Below are 17,500 nucleotides of genomic sequence, written 5' to 3'. Positions count from 1 at the left end.
GTCTTGAGAATGATTTATTGTGAGAAATTTGTTTTCTTAGAGCTGGAGTTTGTGTTTACCTAATCTAGGAATTTAATGTAATTGCAGTCCACTATGTACTGTATGTCATCGGCTCGGTTGGCTTTTCTTGTGCTTACAAATGTTTATGCAGCAAAGTGCTGGAATATGAAGCAAATTACGTCAAAAATATTTGAATATCAGTTAAGTTCAACTACCGTGAAATTTCAACAAATGGTTTTGGTTGGCACAGTGTGTCCTTCCAGTACTGTGTTTAGTTTTGATTATAACTTCCTACAGACCTTTCTAGAAACACGAGACTGTTGCCACTGTGTTGGAATAAGAACCATAGAAACTTCAACACAGGTGATTTACCTTCATACTTTTTCAGTGGAGATGATTAGCTCCATAAATGGCCAGTGTCCAGTGCGTGTCGTTCCTCTGAGCACTGGGGTCCTGTGGGGTGCCTGACCTCTGACCTCTTCGTCTGACTGTCCCGACAGGCCGGAGGATCCCAGGTGATCTTCACCAACCCCCTGGAGATCGTGAAGATCCGTCTGCAGGTGGCGGGAGAGATCACCACGGGCCCGCGGGTCAGTGCACTCTCGGTCATCCGAGACCTCGGCTTCTTCGGCCTCTACAAGGTACACACACACACACACACACACACACACACACTACCGCAGCTCCTATTCGCTCAGACACATTCATTTAACTTGAACAAAGCTCTGCTTGTGTGACAACCCTACTGACTACAGAATACTACAATGGGTCAAATTAACATTGTAAGCAAGACTAGCAATTTCTATTAAATCCTGCGCCATCATTAGTGACCTATTCCATGTGAAATAAACACTCTATTATTGTTTTTGTTTTAATAACTACTACTACTTAGTGATAATTAAATACGTTCATATTTTATTATTGCTTAAATTCGGAAGACACCTGCCATGTAAAGGTGTTGTAATGTATCCAGAGCGTAGTAGAGGTCTGTGCTGGTGTTGTGTCCTCCTTAGCTCTCTGCTGCCCCTCTGCTGTGACCGGTCATTGCTCAACACACACACACACACACACACACACACACACACACACACACACACACACACACACACACACACACACACACACACACACACACACACACACACACACATAGAGAGAGCGCGCGCGAGAGAGAGAGTGATTCACACACACAGCACACAAAGATGCAAACAGAAACACACTCTTGCGGGAATGGACCCGATGCTTTATATGGATGTAAACACAGACCCACCTCCACAATGTAATCTACAAGTCTGAACACACGCACGCATATATACACTTAAAAACACATTCCTCTTTCTCTCACTGGCTTTCTCTCTGTCTCTCTGTCTCTCTCTCACACACACACACACACACACTAACACACACACAATCTGAAACTCATATCAGCTTCTTGCCGTATGCTGGGTCAAGTGGGGGGGTCAGCTAGCAATTGGGATGCTAATGTAGGCTAACTGTAACGGGCACCGTCTTTTGTGGTTTGTGTTTTGTCCATGGGGCCATCTCTCTCTCCACTTTCTCTGTCTCTCTGTCTGTTTGTCTGCCTCTGCAGTACTCTCTCTCTCTCTCTCCTCTGATTCTGTCCATCATGTCTCTTTCATTCCATCATTCTTCTCTTTCTCCCTCTCTCTTTCTCCCCTCTGATTCTATCCATCATGTCTTTCATTCTATCATTCTCTTCTCTCTCTTCCTCTCTTCTGATTCTCTCCATCATGTCTCTTCCATTCCATCATTCTTCTCTCTCTCCCTCTCTCTCTCCTCTGATTCTGTCCATCATGTCTCTTTCATTCTATCATTCTTCTCTTTCTCCCTCTCTCTCTTTCTCCCCTCTGATTCTGTCCATCATGTCTCTTTCATTCTATCATTCTTCTCTCTCTCCCTCTCTCTCTCTGGGTTCTGGTGGAGCTAGCTGGCTGGCTGTCGCTGTGCGTTGGGAAGGGAAGAGTGCTCTGCATTCTTGAGGTCTGGGGCGGAGGAGGGAGTGGGGTGGAGTTCTCTCTCTCTCTCTGTGTGGACGGCCTGTGTTTTGGTGTAAACAATGGTGAGGATGGCCCGGGCAATGTGCTCGGCCACGTGGGTCAGGCCCCGCAAACGTCTGCTCTTTATTAAAAAATAAAATAAAAAATACTTTGTGTTTTTCCATCCCCCTCCTCCTTTTCCCCCAAGAAGAACGTGATCAGAAATGTTTTATTTGGTTTGAACCACGGTTGCTCTCTGATACTGAGATCCTCGTCCAAAAAGATTTACTGACATGCATGCATTTCACATTTTACTAGTGATAAACACTTAGCGGGGGTTTGAAAAATTCCAATTCATATCCAATCTGCTTCACCAGCATGTCTATTTGGACATTGTTGACAAAGCTATTGTTAAGAACAGAGTAATGTCGTAAACATAAACTACGGTAAAATATAATAACATGTTTACTCATTAATAACTGCTCTGTGGGAAAAGATTGCGACCCCTCACAGGTATTTAGCTCCTGGTACAGTGTAATAAAGGGCTCGCATGAGGTCTGTAAAGTGGACGTTTGACCTTGGGAGAGCCTGGGCATTGTGGACGTTTGACCTTGGGAGAGCATGGGCATTGTGTGCACATTTCACCTGTCTGTCTGTCAGTCGTGGGAAAAGAGGTTTTAACTTTCAGAAAAAGGAGATATGGAAAAGCGGGTGGGGGAGGGGAGGTAAGTGCATGGGGGGGGGGGGTGTGTCAGTGTGTCGGTCCATTTAAACTTTAGTATAGATGTGAGTCATACTGTATATTTAGGTATGTGAGCATAGGTGTGTGGCAGTGTATATGTGTGTTGGTGAAGCTTTGGGGTGTGCGTAGTTCTATGTGTATGTGTCTGTGTCTGTGTGTGTGAGAGAGAGTCCAAATTGCTGTGAGCATAAGTATATGTAGAGGTATGTGTGTGCATAGGTGTGCAGCCCACGTCTCTGCAGGTATCACTCTGTGTGTGTGCATGTGTGTGTGTATGTGTGTATGTGTGCGTGTGTGTGTGTGTGCGTGCGTGCGTGCCTGCATGTGTGTGTGTGCATGTGTGTGTGTATGTGCGTGTGTGTATGTGTGTATGCGCGTGTGTATGCGTGTGTGTGTGTGTGCGCGCGCGCGCGCGTGCGTGTGTGCAAGAATGCCGAATCCGGTGCCTCCCCTCCCCGCGTGTGTCTCCTGTGCGGCCCAGACAATGTGCATTGACGGCGGGAGACGCGCTCCGGCCTGCCTCTCCCAGACGGGCTGTCTCCTCCAGGCCCCGGCCCGCGCACAGAGCTGCCTTTGTCAGACACGTCAGTCCTCCTCCTCTCCCCCCCCCTCCAGCCTCCTCTCTCTCTCTCTCTCTCTCTTCCAGTCATCCAGCCAGCCAACCCCACCCCACCCCACACCAACACCACCACCACTGGAGCAGCCCCCCCTCCCCTCCTCACCATAACTGCTGCCTCCACCACCAGAGCTGCTCAATACACACACACACACAGCTATAGGTGATATGGTGATATGACCCATGCATGGTGATATGACCCATGCATGGGCTTACACACACACACACACACACACACACACACACACACACACACTCACACACACACACACACACACACACACACACACACACTCACACACACACACACACACACACACACACACACACACACACACACACACACACACACACACACACACATAAACACACACACACACACACACACACACACATATAAACACAAATATGCGCACACACACAACACACACATCCATACATGTCTGTGCACACCAAAACAGGCTGGACACACATAACTGTTGTGTACGCACATGGCAATGCATTCAATCCGCAGACAGAGAAGGGTATGTATGGAATGGTGCCTGTGTGCTTTTGGCATTCTTTGACAAGTGATGCATTTCTATGCACACACACACACACACATGCGTGTACAGGTGTATATGCAGATGCACAGACACAACCCTTAGGCTCCTCACTCCGACGGAAAATACACACTCATTAGCACGTCACACCTACATGCATACCTTCATTGCACACAGACAATTATCCAACACACACACACACACACACACACACACACACACACCACACACACCTCTGCACACAGCCATGTCTCCCCATTAGGGAACATAGACTTCACATAAATAAGGATATACTCATGTCTGTTCCTAAGAAATACACACTTAAGACATGAACATAATAATATCCATACGAAGAGCATTTCATTAGACATATTTCTGATGCATCCACAGACACTCATACACACTCATGGGGTGGACATTAACAAATGAACGATACACGCACACACACACGTACACACACACACACACACACACACACACACACACACACACACACACACACACACACACACACACACACACACACCTATACACACACACACACACACACACACACACACACACACACACACACACACACACACACACACCTATACACACACACACACACACACACACACACACACACACACACACACACACACACACACACACACACACACACACACACCTACACACACACACACACACACACACACACACACACACACACACACACACCCACCCACCCACCCACCCACCCACACCCACCCACCCACCCACACACACACACACACACACACACACACACACACACACACACACACACACACACACACACACACACCACAGGGTTTTTCCCACCGTTGGGCCCGCTGTGGAGCCTGTGCCAGGGAGAGGCTTGTGGAGGCGGCTGGGCCGGGTCCTGGTGCTCCTGGGGGCCGATGCTTATCTGCGGCCCCTCCAGCAGGCTACCTGCCAGGGAGGGGGGCGAGCCAGCGACCCAGGGAGGGAGAGTGGGAGGGTGGGGTGAGGGTGGGGTGAGGGTGGGGTGAGGGTGGGGTGCGAGAGGGGTGAGCCACTGAGCGCTGGGAGAGCCCTGGAGGAGGGGGGGGGGGGGCGTTCCTGAAAAGGCTCCAGAGGGGCTACAGCTCCACCTGCCAGGTATCTGTGCACCGGCACCTGAGAGAGGGCAGCTCGAACACACACACACACACACACACACACACACACAAGTTTTAGCTGAGGCTGGTCCCAGACACTCCCAGCTGGGCCTGACGCCATAGTGGAGGGGAGTGAGGGGGACCTACTCACACACACACACACACACACACACACGCACTCAAGCTACACTACTCCTCCCTACCCACACCCACATCCTCTACCCACCAAGCCTCTTCTCTTTGGCTGGCGGCAGGCCAGTTGGTAGAGTGCGAGGAAACCCAATCCCGTTGAAGATACAGGCTTTATTTACGATGAAAGAGTGAAGCAATCTTCCCTGCCCCTCCCCTCCTCCTCCTCTTCTCCTCCCCCCCCCCCCTCTTCTTTCTTTCCCAACAGTGGGTTGATCAAAATAAATCCTTTATTTTCAAAATGTCATGATACATTACAGATATTGCTGGTGGCTACCAAGCCTAGCACCGCTAACGGTATTATTTTCTTCCTTCGGAGCCAAGACTTGATTCAGAGCTAATGTTAGCGTTAGCTGAACACTCAGTGTTGGTCTACTTTATGGGGTCTAAGTCTAGTCCCATCTGACTTAAAATACTTGATCCTTGCCCAGCAATCACATCCTCAAAGCCCTGAACCCTGATCCTTATAAGGCCTTAGGAACAGAATTTCCATATATGGACAGCGCATGCCTGATATTAGTGAGTGTGCCAGTCACATTCAGCCCCACTGCACAGAGATGGAAAACTCAGCAGTTAAACTTCTTTTTCTTTTCTTTCCTCTTCTTTTCTTTTCTTTTCTTTTTCTCCTTTTAAAATGATGATTATTGTTGTCACGGGGCAAAAGTTTATTTGCTTGTTGATTATATATAACACTTGGGAAATAGCAGGGTGTAGTGGGGATTGGTTGTTCAATGACTTTTCTGGTTCCAGAATGCCATGTTGAAGTGTGCATTAAAGTCAAGTGAAGTGATTTAGTATGCTCAGGAACTCTTGCCTGGAAGATCCCAATTTGAAACAGCACACAGTGAGAGCAGGATGGAGTGAAGTTCTACTGACTACTTTCACCCATTTTCCTGCTTCATATATTGTATATATCACACACTCTCTCCTTCTGTGTCCTTATTCTCATGTCATCTCTCTCTCTGTCTTTATTCTCTTCCTCTCTCACTCCCTCTCTCTCTCTCTCTCTCTCTCTCTCTCTCTATGTCCGTCTCTCTTCCTCCTCTCAGGGCGCTAAGGCCTGCTTCCTGCGTGACATCCCCTTCTCGGCCATCTACTTCCCGTGCTACGCTCACACCAAGGCCTCGTTCGCCGACGAGGACGGCCGCGTGGGGCCCGGCAGGATGCTGCTCGCCGGGGCACTGGCGGGTAAGCTCACCCCCCCCCCCCCCCCGCCCCCACCCACCACCACCAGCACCACCACCAGCACCACCCACCCTCCAGTAGCCACGGCACCACTGGCTCCACTGCGGTCGGCCCTAATTAGAGTGCTCAGTGAGTCGCTGCTCGGGAGTTTTGAAGTGTGCGCAAGGCAGCTGCCAAGAGGTCGGGAAATTTTTCCACTGTTAATATATAAGGGGCTGGCAAGCCGCCTCGCTCTCTCTCTCTCTCTCTCTTTCGCTGTCTCTCCCTCTCTCCTCTCTCCTTCACTGTCTCTCTCTCTCTCTCTCTCTTTCGCTGTCTCTCTCTCTCTCTCTCTCTTTCACTGTCTCTCCCTCTCTCTCTCTCTCTCCGTCCCTCCCCTGACTGCGGAGAGAGTGTTAAAAGAAGATAAAAAGCTCTAGAGCACACCAGCGCTGCAAGAGCAATAAACAGATCTCCTCCGCAATACTGGTGACTGGCAGCCAAAAAACATTTTTTTTTGAGATCTACACTTTTTTCCCGTTTTTTTTTTTTTTTTTTTTTTACAAGTCCCCCTTTTCCTCCCGGTATATAAAATATGATCTTGATCGAATGTTGTTTTTAATATTTGACTTTAGTGGTTTATCTTAAAGAAAACACAGTTTTTAAAAGACGACAGCTGCAGCCAAGCCAGCATGGTTTGGAGCGCCACTTGAAAAGAGACTGAATATTTATCCCTAATCCCTTTTTTCCCTGATAGATGTGTCGGCGTTCCCATTCTCTCCCCATTCAGCCCACTTGGCGACTGGGAATGGCCGGCCGCGGCGCTTACATGGAAAAGACATATAAAAGCCACCGGCGCGAGCGCTCCCGACGCTCCCCACTGTTCATATTTTTCTTTTTCTTTTTTTCTCCTCCTCCTCCTGGGCGATCTGGTTTTCTGCTCGAAGCTCCCCCCTTCACTCGTAGCCTTTATCACTCACACCCTCATTAATCAGTGGTCAGGAGCGAACAGGCAATTATGGATCTACAGTCGACTCAGGAAATTGAATTATGCGCTCGATTTATTCAATTTATTTCATAATTTATTTATCTTAACCCGGTAGGAGCAGCGATGTGACACATGTATGTCCTCTTGCGCTTTTGTTGATGGCGGATCCAGCGATGGAAGTGTTTCTGACTTCAGATCATGCTGGGCAGGCACACACATTGTACTGCAGGGCTTTCTCTTATTTTTTATTTTTTTTAGGAGAAGCTTTTAAATAAATGCCATAGGGTTTAATGGGCTGAAGGGTGTATTTAAGTTAACATGGGGCCCTCAGCCTTTGGCTGGTCTGAGCCTGCTGATGGACATGCACACGCGGCCTGTGCTGTTCCTCCACAGCGCCACTTCTCCCAGCACAACCTCAAACACTTAGGCTATGTATAAACAACTCAACTAGAGGGTGAGACGTGGAAGAAAGTTAAGTGAGAAAGAAAGAAATGAAATAGGAAAGCAAGAAGGGTAGAAAAGAGAAAGAAAAACAGACTGAGTAGAAAGAGTGGCTAGAAGTTAGTGTATTGTTTGAGTATTAATTGTAGCATTTGGTAGTGTGTATCTGTGTGGGTAGTTGTGTGTGTGTGTGTATATGTGTGTGTGTGTGTGTGTGTGAGTGTGTGAGTGTCTGTGTGTTTGTATGTTTGAGCTGAAGTAGATTTCTTCATGAAGTGAAATAAACGACTTGCCGTCCACTCTGAAGTGCCCTGTAATGGTAATGAACCTCCTCGGCCTGAGAGAGAGAAAAAAAAAATAGCACTCGATGATTGAGGCCATTCAGGGCTGAAGTGCTGGCACTAACGGTGTGGCTCAGACTTCACGGCCTTCGGTCGGCACGAAGCATACAGTACGCACCTTCATCACGCCTCATTGTCCGAACGAACGGTCCTCAGACACTTTTCCAAACACGGACGGTGGGAGCGAGGATAGCACACTGCATGTGACGCTCGTGTCTGCGTAGCTAACATTGCCACGTGACCTTGGCCGTGCGTTTGTCCCTGAGACGACAGTCAAAGTCGTCCGCTTTGTGCTGAAGCGTGGATAGCTTTGTTTAATGTGAGACTTAAGGCGGGGGGGCACACCTGGGAGAAGTACGTTTCTCCAAAAGATCAACTACATATGCACTACAAGGTGTACATATGCGGGTGAAATTATGTTAAGATGTTATGACATTGCAGAAATGCTGAGTGCTGGCGAATGTTTGTGTTTGTGCGCTGGCCAGACTACGTGTGACCGCTGAGAGAGCTCGGTCTAATTCCCAGGCAACCACGCTGGCAAGGCTTTCGTTTGCACTCTTTGGGTTGTCTTAACCTCCGCTAATGTGCCCCTGCTCGTAGGCATGCCCGCCGCATCCCTGGTGACCCCGGCTGATGTTATCAAGACCCGACTACAAGTGGCAGCCCGCGCGGGCCAGACCACTTACACTGGAGTCATTGACTGCTTCTGGAAGATTCTACATGAAGAGGGCCCTCGGGCCCTCTGGAAAGGAGCCACAGGTAAAGAGCACCAACGGACACTGAGGAATTCTGGGACTTGCCCTCAGTGGAGCATTGTCTTTCAGTAGAATGGCGGTTTCAGGGACTCAGGAAAAAGAACTCGAGTCCCTTTATGACCCTGAGTTCACTTTAGAATTCTTATGAGAAGCTAGTCACGACGTGTCATTTAGTTTTACTTTTTTTATTTAGCTTGAGTTGTGTGAAGTGTGGCATGACACTTGCTGGTAAGCATCTGTTGAGGTTTTTCAAGGTGAGACCTGACCTGATTCAGGCCCAGGCCACGTGATTAAAGACTCTAAAGGTCTGATTGCAGCCGTCTCGTTCTGAAGCTCCGCTAATTGAGAGTAATTGATTTTGCCCTCCAGCTCGAGTGTTCCGATCCTCGCCCCAGTTCGGAGTCACACTGGTGACCTACGAGCTCCTGCAGCGCTGGCTCTACGTTGATTTTGGGGGACAGTAAGTTTGCACTTCACATTGTTCCACTCATTTGTTTATATTGTTTCTCTCTGTGTGTGTTCCAATTGTTTTGTGTGTGTACGTGTGTGTGTGTTTTTTTTTTTTTTAGTTCTGTTATAGATTGATTTAGATTTTTGTAAGTTTTAGATCGACGGCAAACAGCACGCGATGAACTAGTGATTTGCCGACGCAAACCCAAAAAGGTCAGTGCCAGAGTGTGGCCTGATGGGTGTCTCCGCTGAAAAGGACGTAAAGGTCATTCTGGAGCCCTTCTCTGTCGTCAGCCATTGCATGGGGAGTAAGTGGCAGAGCCCCCCCCGCCCCCCCTCTCTCCCTCCTCGAGCTGTGGGGAGAACTGATTTGAAAGCTTTTTGTGGCTGCCACTCGCTAGAGAGATTTAGAATTACCACAAGACCAGATGATATTTAGAAAAAAAAAAAAAAAAAAATGGTCAGCTGACAACTCAGCCCCATCCTTTGAGGAATGGACGTGACATTTCGTTCGAATAAATTCACATTCTCGAGGAGGGGGACATAACTCTGCGGCTCAGTGTTTTGGGGCAGAAAGAAAAGAGTTTGACAGCTGCTTTTTCCTGCTATTTTAGAGGTGCTATGACCTCATATTCCCATGGAGACTAAGTCTTTACCTCAGATGCCTCCAAAAAAAAAAGAGAGAAAGAAAATCTAGTGTTATATAGAATGACACCTATGAGTGAGTTAGGTGCTGTCTGTTTATAGAATTCCCACCACAGAGTCCCTCTTGCCTGTATGCCTTTGGTCAAAACTGCTGGTACTGCTGGTTGGAAACCTCTGGAAGGTATTTGGCACCCAGGGCCCATCAAGTACATGCATCATGACTGTTAACCAAAGAATTTGGTCGGGATACCGCTTCTTCTCCTCGGCTCCCATATGACATATACAAGCTGAGCTAAAACGAGGCTCGCAGGGCCTGAAAATAGGATTCCCGCCGTCCCTCTTGGAAGCGTTTCACAGAGAGAGGCATAAAACCATTGTGGGCTATCCATTTATTTCTGTCTCCGTTGCTCAAAGGAAAATATTGGTCTTTCTCGCTCCCCTACCTCCTTTTTGCGATTTCAATATTCGATTAAGTTGTTTATTTTTAGTGTGTGAGGCACTAAGTCTTTCTTCCATTTTATTCCATTCCTCTTCACTCCACCTCCTTTTCCCGTCTCAACCTCTCTCTCTCTTTTTCTCTTTCACTTTCTCTCTCTCTCTCTCTCTCTCTGTCTTACCCCCTTTTTTCTCTCTCTCTCCCTCCCTCCCTCCCTCCTCTCTGTCTCTCTTTCCGCACCGCAGAAAGCCGCCTGGCTTGGAGCCTCCTCCCAAGTCTCGCATCAGCCTGCCGGCGCCCAATCCCGACCACATTGGTGGTTTCAGGTTGGCCGTGGCCACGTTCGCTGGCATCGAGAGCAAGTTCGGGCTGCATCTGCCACGCTTCAGTGTGCCCGTCCCCCCGGACTTCGCCTCCTGCGGGCACCCCTGAAGCGCCACAGGCCTGCCTGTAGGGGGCGACACTGGGCACTCCAGGCCCTCCATCACAACCCCCCCCCCCCACACACACACACACACAAAAAAAAAACCTTTCTGCCCGTCTCTCTTTGCCAGGGACAGCGTCACGCTAAACCATCATTTTACACGCCGCTGTACTTAGAGCAACAAAAAAAAAAAAAAGAAAGAAAAGGAGAATCATAGCTTTCTGAAAGTCAAAACAAAAAGGGATGTGTGCTCTCAAAAGAACATTCTAGACATTTCTGATCTTATGCTTCCAACCATAAGACTGTTTTTAAGACTGTTTCCTCCAGCCCAAAGAAATCCCAAAGGGCATTTATATAGTTGTTCCAGTAGGATTCTCTCCTCAGTGCTTATTATGGAGATCCTAAGATGTATACTTTTAAGAGTTGTATGTTATTGTGGAATAATAGAAATGGTTATAGGATTTAAATATTAATCATATGTATTTTTGTATGTCAGTGAACAGATTATTTTTGCATCACTGGCAGTGACAACTACTACATGGCCCACAATTTATCTGGTTATCATTGATGGACTATATGTCGATTATCTCACCGTAAACAGTGAACGAGCCTATATCAATAGGCCCCATTGGAACACAAAAAATATATATTTTAATGGAATAAGAGACTCCATGAGTTTACAAATAGCTTAAGTATATCAGGATATTGATATCAGATTGAAGAGATGTATTTTTGTAAGGTTAGTCGAGAACCTGACCTTTAATGTTTACTTGTTGTTGTATGCCCCTGACACTTTGAGACTACCTAGCAATAGAAGCACTTACTTAGCCCACTGCCGATGGAATGTGTTAGAAACATGGTAAGCACACTAGCAATAGAAACGTACTGTAGAACTGTGAAGACAAAACAGACAAACAAAACAGCACTTGAATGTCATGTCGTTTTCAGTGTCCACCGAGCTCTCGTGCAGACGGCGTGAGGGTGTGACTGAAACCGTCACCGTTTCTGTAGGGTCACACACATGGTGTCTCTGAAGCAGCACTAAAGTGTAACACTATGGTCTGGTGCCCTCAGCTTTTTGGAGTGAACATGATAGATGGATGTAAATTGTAGAATGTACATAGTGTGTAAGGAGTTTGTGCCTTACTGTAAGTATGGCAGCAATATATGTATATGTACTGTATGTATTCATGCAGCGTGTTTAATAAAAATAAACACAACGCAAGGCTTCTTCTTTGAGGGAAGGGTTGGGATTGGGGTTAGCCATATTTTATTGGCAGTAACTCACAGGGTAGCAGAGGATCACATATTGCACTTAGTCCATCATCACACTATTTCACAGTTTGTTTTTCAAACAAAATGACAAAAAAGAATATAAGTTTAACAACGTTCCTCACACAGAAGAAAATTCAGGAAACTCTCACTGGCTCCCTGATTTAGCTTAAGACGACAGTTAGCCATTAGCCACTTAGCAAAGGTCATTGCAGTGCCCCCTTTCTTGCACTGACAATACAGCATCTTAGGATTAACATCAAAAGCATTTCTAAATACCAGAGTACATAGTAGTGCTGCGTAGTATCTGTTGCTCTGTGTGTTTGGACCATGCAGACAGAGAGAGAGAGAGAGAGAGATGCACACAACGCAAGCAACGAGAACATAAAGATAAAACACAGCAGTTCGAGCCACATTTTGTGTGCGTCGCTCGACAAACATGCTACTTCGCTCCCTCCACTTCTCTACAACAATGTGGCTACCACATGACAATGTTAAGTAAACACGTAAAGCCATTTTCCGTGGCATTGAAAACAGTACAAATAAATAAACAACTAATAAAATTGTACATGGTTGTTTGGATGAATGCCAAAGCTTCACGGCTGAAAAACATAAAGTCAACATTTTTTTGGCCTGAGCTGATACTCTGCTTCCGAATGCAGTTAAGTTCCATTAGCATTTGGCAAACTAAACAAACAAATCAATAAATCAATCCAATAAATAGTTGATCTCGGTTAGTGATTTAAACGCAGCCAGAAAACGTCAGTGGTGGCCCGTGTAACCTTTAGATGAACTGACACAGCACAGTAGGACGACAGAGACTACAGGAAGTTCTTGCAGCTTCTCCTGATTCCGATATGTTCAGTCATATCTAGAAAGAGCAACGGAGAAGTAGTGAAGACAGCATACACACACTCACACACACACACACACACACACACACACACACACACACACACACACACACACACACACACACACACACACACACACACACACGCACACACACACACTCAAACACACACACACACACACACACACACACACACACACACACACACACACACACACACACTCAAACACACACACACACACACACACACACACACACACACACACAGACACACACACACACACACACATGTGGACCAGGTGCTGGGGGGATTGTGTAGCGTGGAGCGAAGAGAACAGAGAGCGGTGGCTGTGGCTGTGGCGCGGTGAGGGACGTCCGTGGTGGCAGCGCTGCCCGCACTTACGACGCCAGCTCCGCTGGGCCCTCCTCCTCTCCGTCCGCCCTGTTGGCACGGATCTCCACCAGCGTGCGGGCAAAGCGTGCCCAGTCCTCGCTATGTGGCGCCGCCATCTGAAAGAAGGAGACGAGAAAAAAAAGGAGAAAGAGAATAGAGAGAGAGAGAGAGAGAGAGAGAAAGAGAGAGAGAGAGAGAGAAAAGTGAATGACAAACAAAGACACGGCTCGACAGGCTCGTGGCCACACGAGAGACACGGGCGAAGATTCACCTTCATCGCCGCGTATCTGATACCGGAACGCGCTGGTGGGGGAGGTGAGGAAGAGCAGCGAGAGAGAGAGGGAGGAAGAAGAAGAAGAGCACAAAGACAAGAAAGTGACCGCACGCGCCCCATTCAAAATAGAACAATGCACCCTGCGGCTCCCCGAAAACACCCACCCACCCCCCAACACACACACACACACACGCACACACACACACACACACACACACACACACACACACACACACACACACACACACACACACACACACACACACACACACACACACACACACACACACACACACACACACACACGTCCCCGTCCCCCCCTGGGTTGCGCGTACAAGTGTTTATCGTGTCAGTTTCCAGCGCGGTGGCATGGGGAGAGTGTACGGGGGAGCGCGGCGCGGCGCGGTGTGGCGTCTCACTCTGAAAGTCAAATGAGGGGAAGCAGGACGCCTGCCCGCCCGCCTGCCTGCCTGCCTGCCACCCAGACTGCGACCGCACGGCGCGCGGTGTAATTAAACAGCAGTGGCGCGGAGGGAGAGGCGGGGAGGTGGAGACGAACGTCAGCCGAACGTCTCGTTCCCTCTCAGCCAGACCCACCCAGAGGCTTTTAAGTGCCCGATGGGGGGGCGTCCTCAAACATCACCAATACTCTGCAGAGCATCAGCAGAGCCATTCACACATGCCAGGGGAGAAGCCATTATACAGCATCCCAATAGATCTCAAGGGGCCAGGTAAGAGTTAGGTGTCTTCATACGTTTCATTAGAAAGTATTTATTTGTTTTGAAGTGTTTGTTCTCTTCATAAAAGCAAAAGTATTTCACGTTGCATTTCCTTTATATAGCATTATAATATATACACACATATATACATAGAGTAAATACATACATACATAAAACAAAACAATAAATATTATTCATATCCCATACTTAATGTTACATGTTACTGCAACCCTAACTTCAAGTACGTTTTTAGCACATGTCTCAATATTAAAATATATTTAATAATTGAGCATGTAACGCCAAAAGTCAGTTAATATCACGCATTCCTAAAAAGTAACTTTTAAGACCATAAAAAGAGAAAACGGCATGTGCTTGTCATCTCTTAGCCAGCTTGTACCAAACTGAAAAGCTGGACATGCATGGCTTGCGTTCACAGTGTGGGGAGAAAATGTCAAACTACAATGTGACCATAGGCCGTCTGATTCATGTCCTGAGAAAACACAGGGTAGTGTGTGTGTGTGTGTGCCTGTGTGTGTGTGTGTGCCTGTGTGTGTGTGTGTGCTCTCCAAAGCAAATATTTAAGGCCGTGCACTAAATATAACACCAAAGGACCTTGGTGGTTGACAGAAGTGGGTACTTGGGGTCTTAAAGCACCACGGCTGCCCTCAACATCTCCTTCCTTTGGTGATGTCGGATGAACAGAATACATTTCTCTCTCTCCCCCTCTCCCTCTCCCTCTCCCTCTCCCTCTCTCTCTCTCTCTCTCTCTCTCCCTCTCTCTCTCTCTCTCTCTCTCCCCCAGCTTCTGGTAAATAAAGCCCCTCTTGGTTGAGATGTAAAACCCTTCAAGTTCACGGACTTTATTGATGGACCCACCATTATCGTCCTCTCCTCGAGGGACCACACGTAAAAACCCCACGCACTCTCCAATTACCACACTGTGGCCGGCTAAAATTAGATGGATGCCCCACACAACACACACATATACTCATACACAGACACACACACAAACACTCATATATATAAATACACACACAGACACATGCCTGCACACACACATATGCTCACCACACACATGCTCACACACACATACACACACACACACATGCCAAACACATACTGTACCTACACACACACACAATATACACAAGCTGGGACCAGGAAAAGCTAAAGAGCGTATGGCTAACATAGGAACTGCGTAGGTTGCCCACCCTGCTTTGGTGGTTGGATCACGTGGAGGCTGTTTAAAACAAGGAAAGGAGGATGAGGAAGAAGTATGAAATCAGACCCTCAGCTGGCGAGGCAACGCAGAGGAGTTGGTCAACAGTGGTGGAGGTAGAGACTGTAGCTGACCACACCACTGCCCAGCAGAGCTGCCATTGCTGGGGTTTTAATTCTTAATCGCTTCCTCTATAAGGTTTTATAGTATATACAGTATATAGTATATATATATATGTATGTATGTATATATATATATATATATATATGTATATATATATATATATATATATATATATATATATATATGATGCATGATGTCTTTCTAACCGTCACATTTTCCCGACACTTTCAAAAAGCCTTTCTCTGTGGTTTATTTTCAGTGAGCTGTTAAGTTCGGAATGGCAATGAACTTACCAACAAAGAGTGGTTTAAAAGGAAAGAGAGAGATTGAAAGGAAGACAGGAAGTTCTGTGAATGGTAGCGGAGATGCAGTAATCACAATAGAAATGTCAATGTGATTAAAGCCCATCATCCTAGCAGACATCTGAATGCAGGAACAAGTACTGACTCCAACGAATGAGGATGTGGTCAGATTGGAAAACTTCTTGGTTGTTATAGTTACCATTCAAAAAAAGGATTGATATGGAACGGTGATCAAACTTTTTCATAGAAGATAAACAGAATTTATAGCCACCTTGTCAGCCAATCAGAAAGAAGTATTTATCATCTCCGGGGATTAGGAATTCTAACATGCCACCTTGACCTTGCGTCCCTTACCTCTCCAACATCATAGATCCACACTCGGCCCTCTGAGTCGCCCACTGCCACCTCCTTGCCACCCGATGCCCATCGGACCCGGTTGAGGGCGGGCGCTCCCTCCACGGTTACACTCGCAGTGGGTACCTGAGTGAGAGAGATAGCCAGTGGCTTGGTTAATAGTAGGCAGTGGATAAAAGACACCTCCACTATAACTAGATCAAAATCTGCCAACAGACTGTATCTTCACCATTCTCTGACATTAGAGCTGGAAGATGAAATGATCAAACATTGGTTAAGGATTTAATGACACATTCACCATAGATGGAGATCTATATCAGCCAATATGGAACACCTCACCGCGCTCCATGTATTCATACACATATGAGATGGGAGAAATACGGATTTCAATGAAACCCATGAATAGGACTTTCTGCTTTCAATTATGTAAAATGATGATTTTTACATCATTGAAAGCAGGAAGTTCAACATTGAAATCCGTATTTCTCCCATCTCAAGGCAAACTGAGGGAATGGTGCACGACCATTCAAAAACATGACTGGTTTTCTAAAGATACAAAGCTTAATGCTAATCGGTGAAGTGTCCCTTTAATTACAGGTTTCAGCCAAGTAGCTCTGTGTTGGTCAATGCTAATGCTAATTAGCTGGACAGGTGAACACTGAAGCGAAGTGTTGACGATATCAACACTAAGAGGAGTAGCTGAGAGCAGTTGGCGGTCCTGAGCTCTCGTCAGCGGTGGAGGCCTGCGAGGCGGATGTGTGCGGGTCACTTCCTCTGGCCTCTGAGCTCCAGCTCGTACTCCTGGTGTATTTAACGAGCCGTGTCGGGTTCCACCGAAAGGTAAGACCTGGCCGTCCCTGGAGGGATTAGGCAGCTCGAACTCACGGCCTTTCCTCTTACTCCACCGCCATCACCCCACCCCAGCCCAACCCAACCCCAACCCACCCCGCCCTGCCCCAACCGACCTCGCCGCGCTCGCTCCACCCTCACCCCACCCCCACCCCCACCCCACCCAAGAGCGGCGGCTGTACTGTACAGTACTTCAGGGCCCTGCGCCATGTGAAATAACAATGAGTGCTTTTAATGGGATCATAAATCATCTGCGGAAACCTCCGCTC

The 17,500-nt window shown here is 47.3% G+C and overlaps 2 protein-coding genes across 8 annotated transcripts in view; one reads left to right on the top strand and one right to left on the bottom strand.

Moving 5' to 3' along the window:
- The window catches only part of LOC134072728 (electrogenic aspartate/glutamate antiporter SLC25A13, mitochondrial), a 50,008-nt gene extending 37,941 nt beyond the window's left edge, over positions 1-12,067 (top strand). The window contains exons 14-18 of the mRNA XM_062529545.1: positions 501-641; positions 6,278-6,416; positions 8,763-8,921; positions 9,287-9,377; positions 10,694-12,067. Coding sequence (XP_062385529.1) covers positions 501-641; positions 6,278-6,416; positions 8,763-8,921; positions 9,287-9,377; positions 10,694-10,880 — 717 coding nt within the window. The 3' untranslated portion in view covers positions 10,881-12,067. The remainder of the gene's footprint in view (positions 1-500; positions 642-6,277; positions 6,417-8,762; positions 8,922-9,286; positions 9,378-10,693) is intronic.
- A 42-nt stretch (positions 12,068-12,109) lies between these two features.
- Positions 12,110-17,500, bottom strand: part of LOC134072729 (cytoplasmic dynein 1 intermediate chain 1) — a 74,974-nt gene continuing 69,583 nt past the window's right edge. For all 7 annotated transcript variants that reach the window (XM_062529553.1, XM_062529547.1, XM_062529548.1 and 4 more), the window contains 2 exons: positions 16,383-16,508; positions 12,110-13,507 (listed from right to left, as the gene is read on the bottom strand). In XM_062529553.1, the coding sequence (XP_062385537.1) occupies positions 13,397-13,507; positions 16,383-16,508 (237 nt within the window). In that variant the 3' untranslated portion in view covers positions 12,110-13,396. The remainder of the gene's footprint in view (positions 13,508-16,382; positions 16,509-17,500) is intronic.

Source organism: Sardina pilchardus, chromosome 24 (assembly GCF_963854185.1).
Source record: "Sardina pilchardus chromosome 24, fSarPil1.1, whole genome shotgun sequence".
NCBI classification, from domain to species: domain Eukaryota; kingdom Metazoa; phylum Chordata; class Actinopteri; order Clupeiformes; family Clupeidae; genus Sardina; species Sardina pilchardus.
The sequence above is the reverse complement of the archived record's forward strand: the minus strand, read 5'-3'. Positions and strand labels throughout refer to the sequence as shown.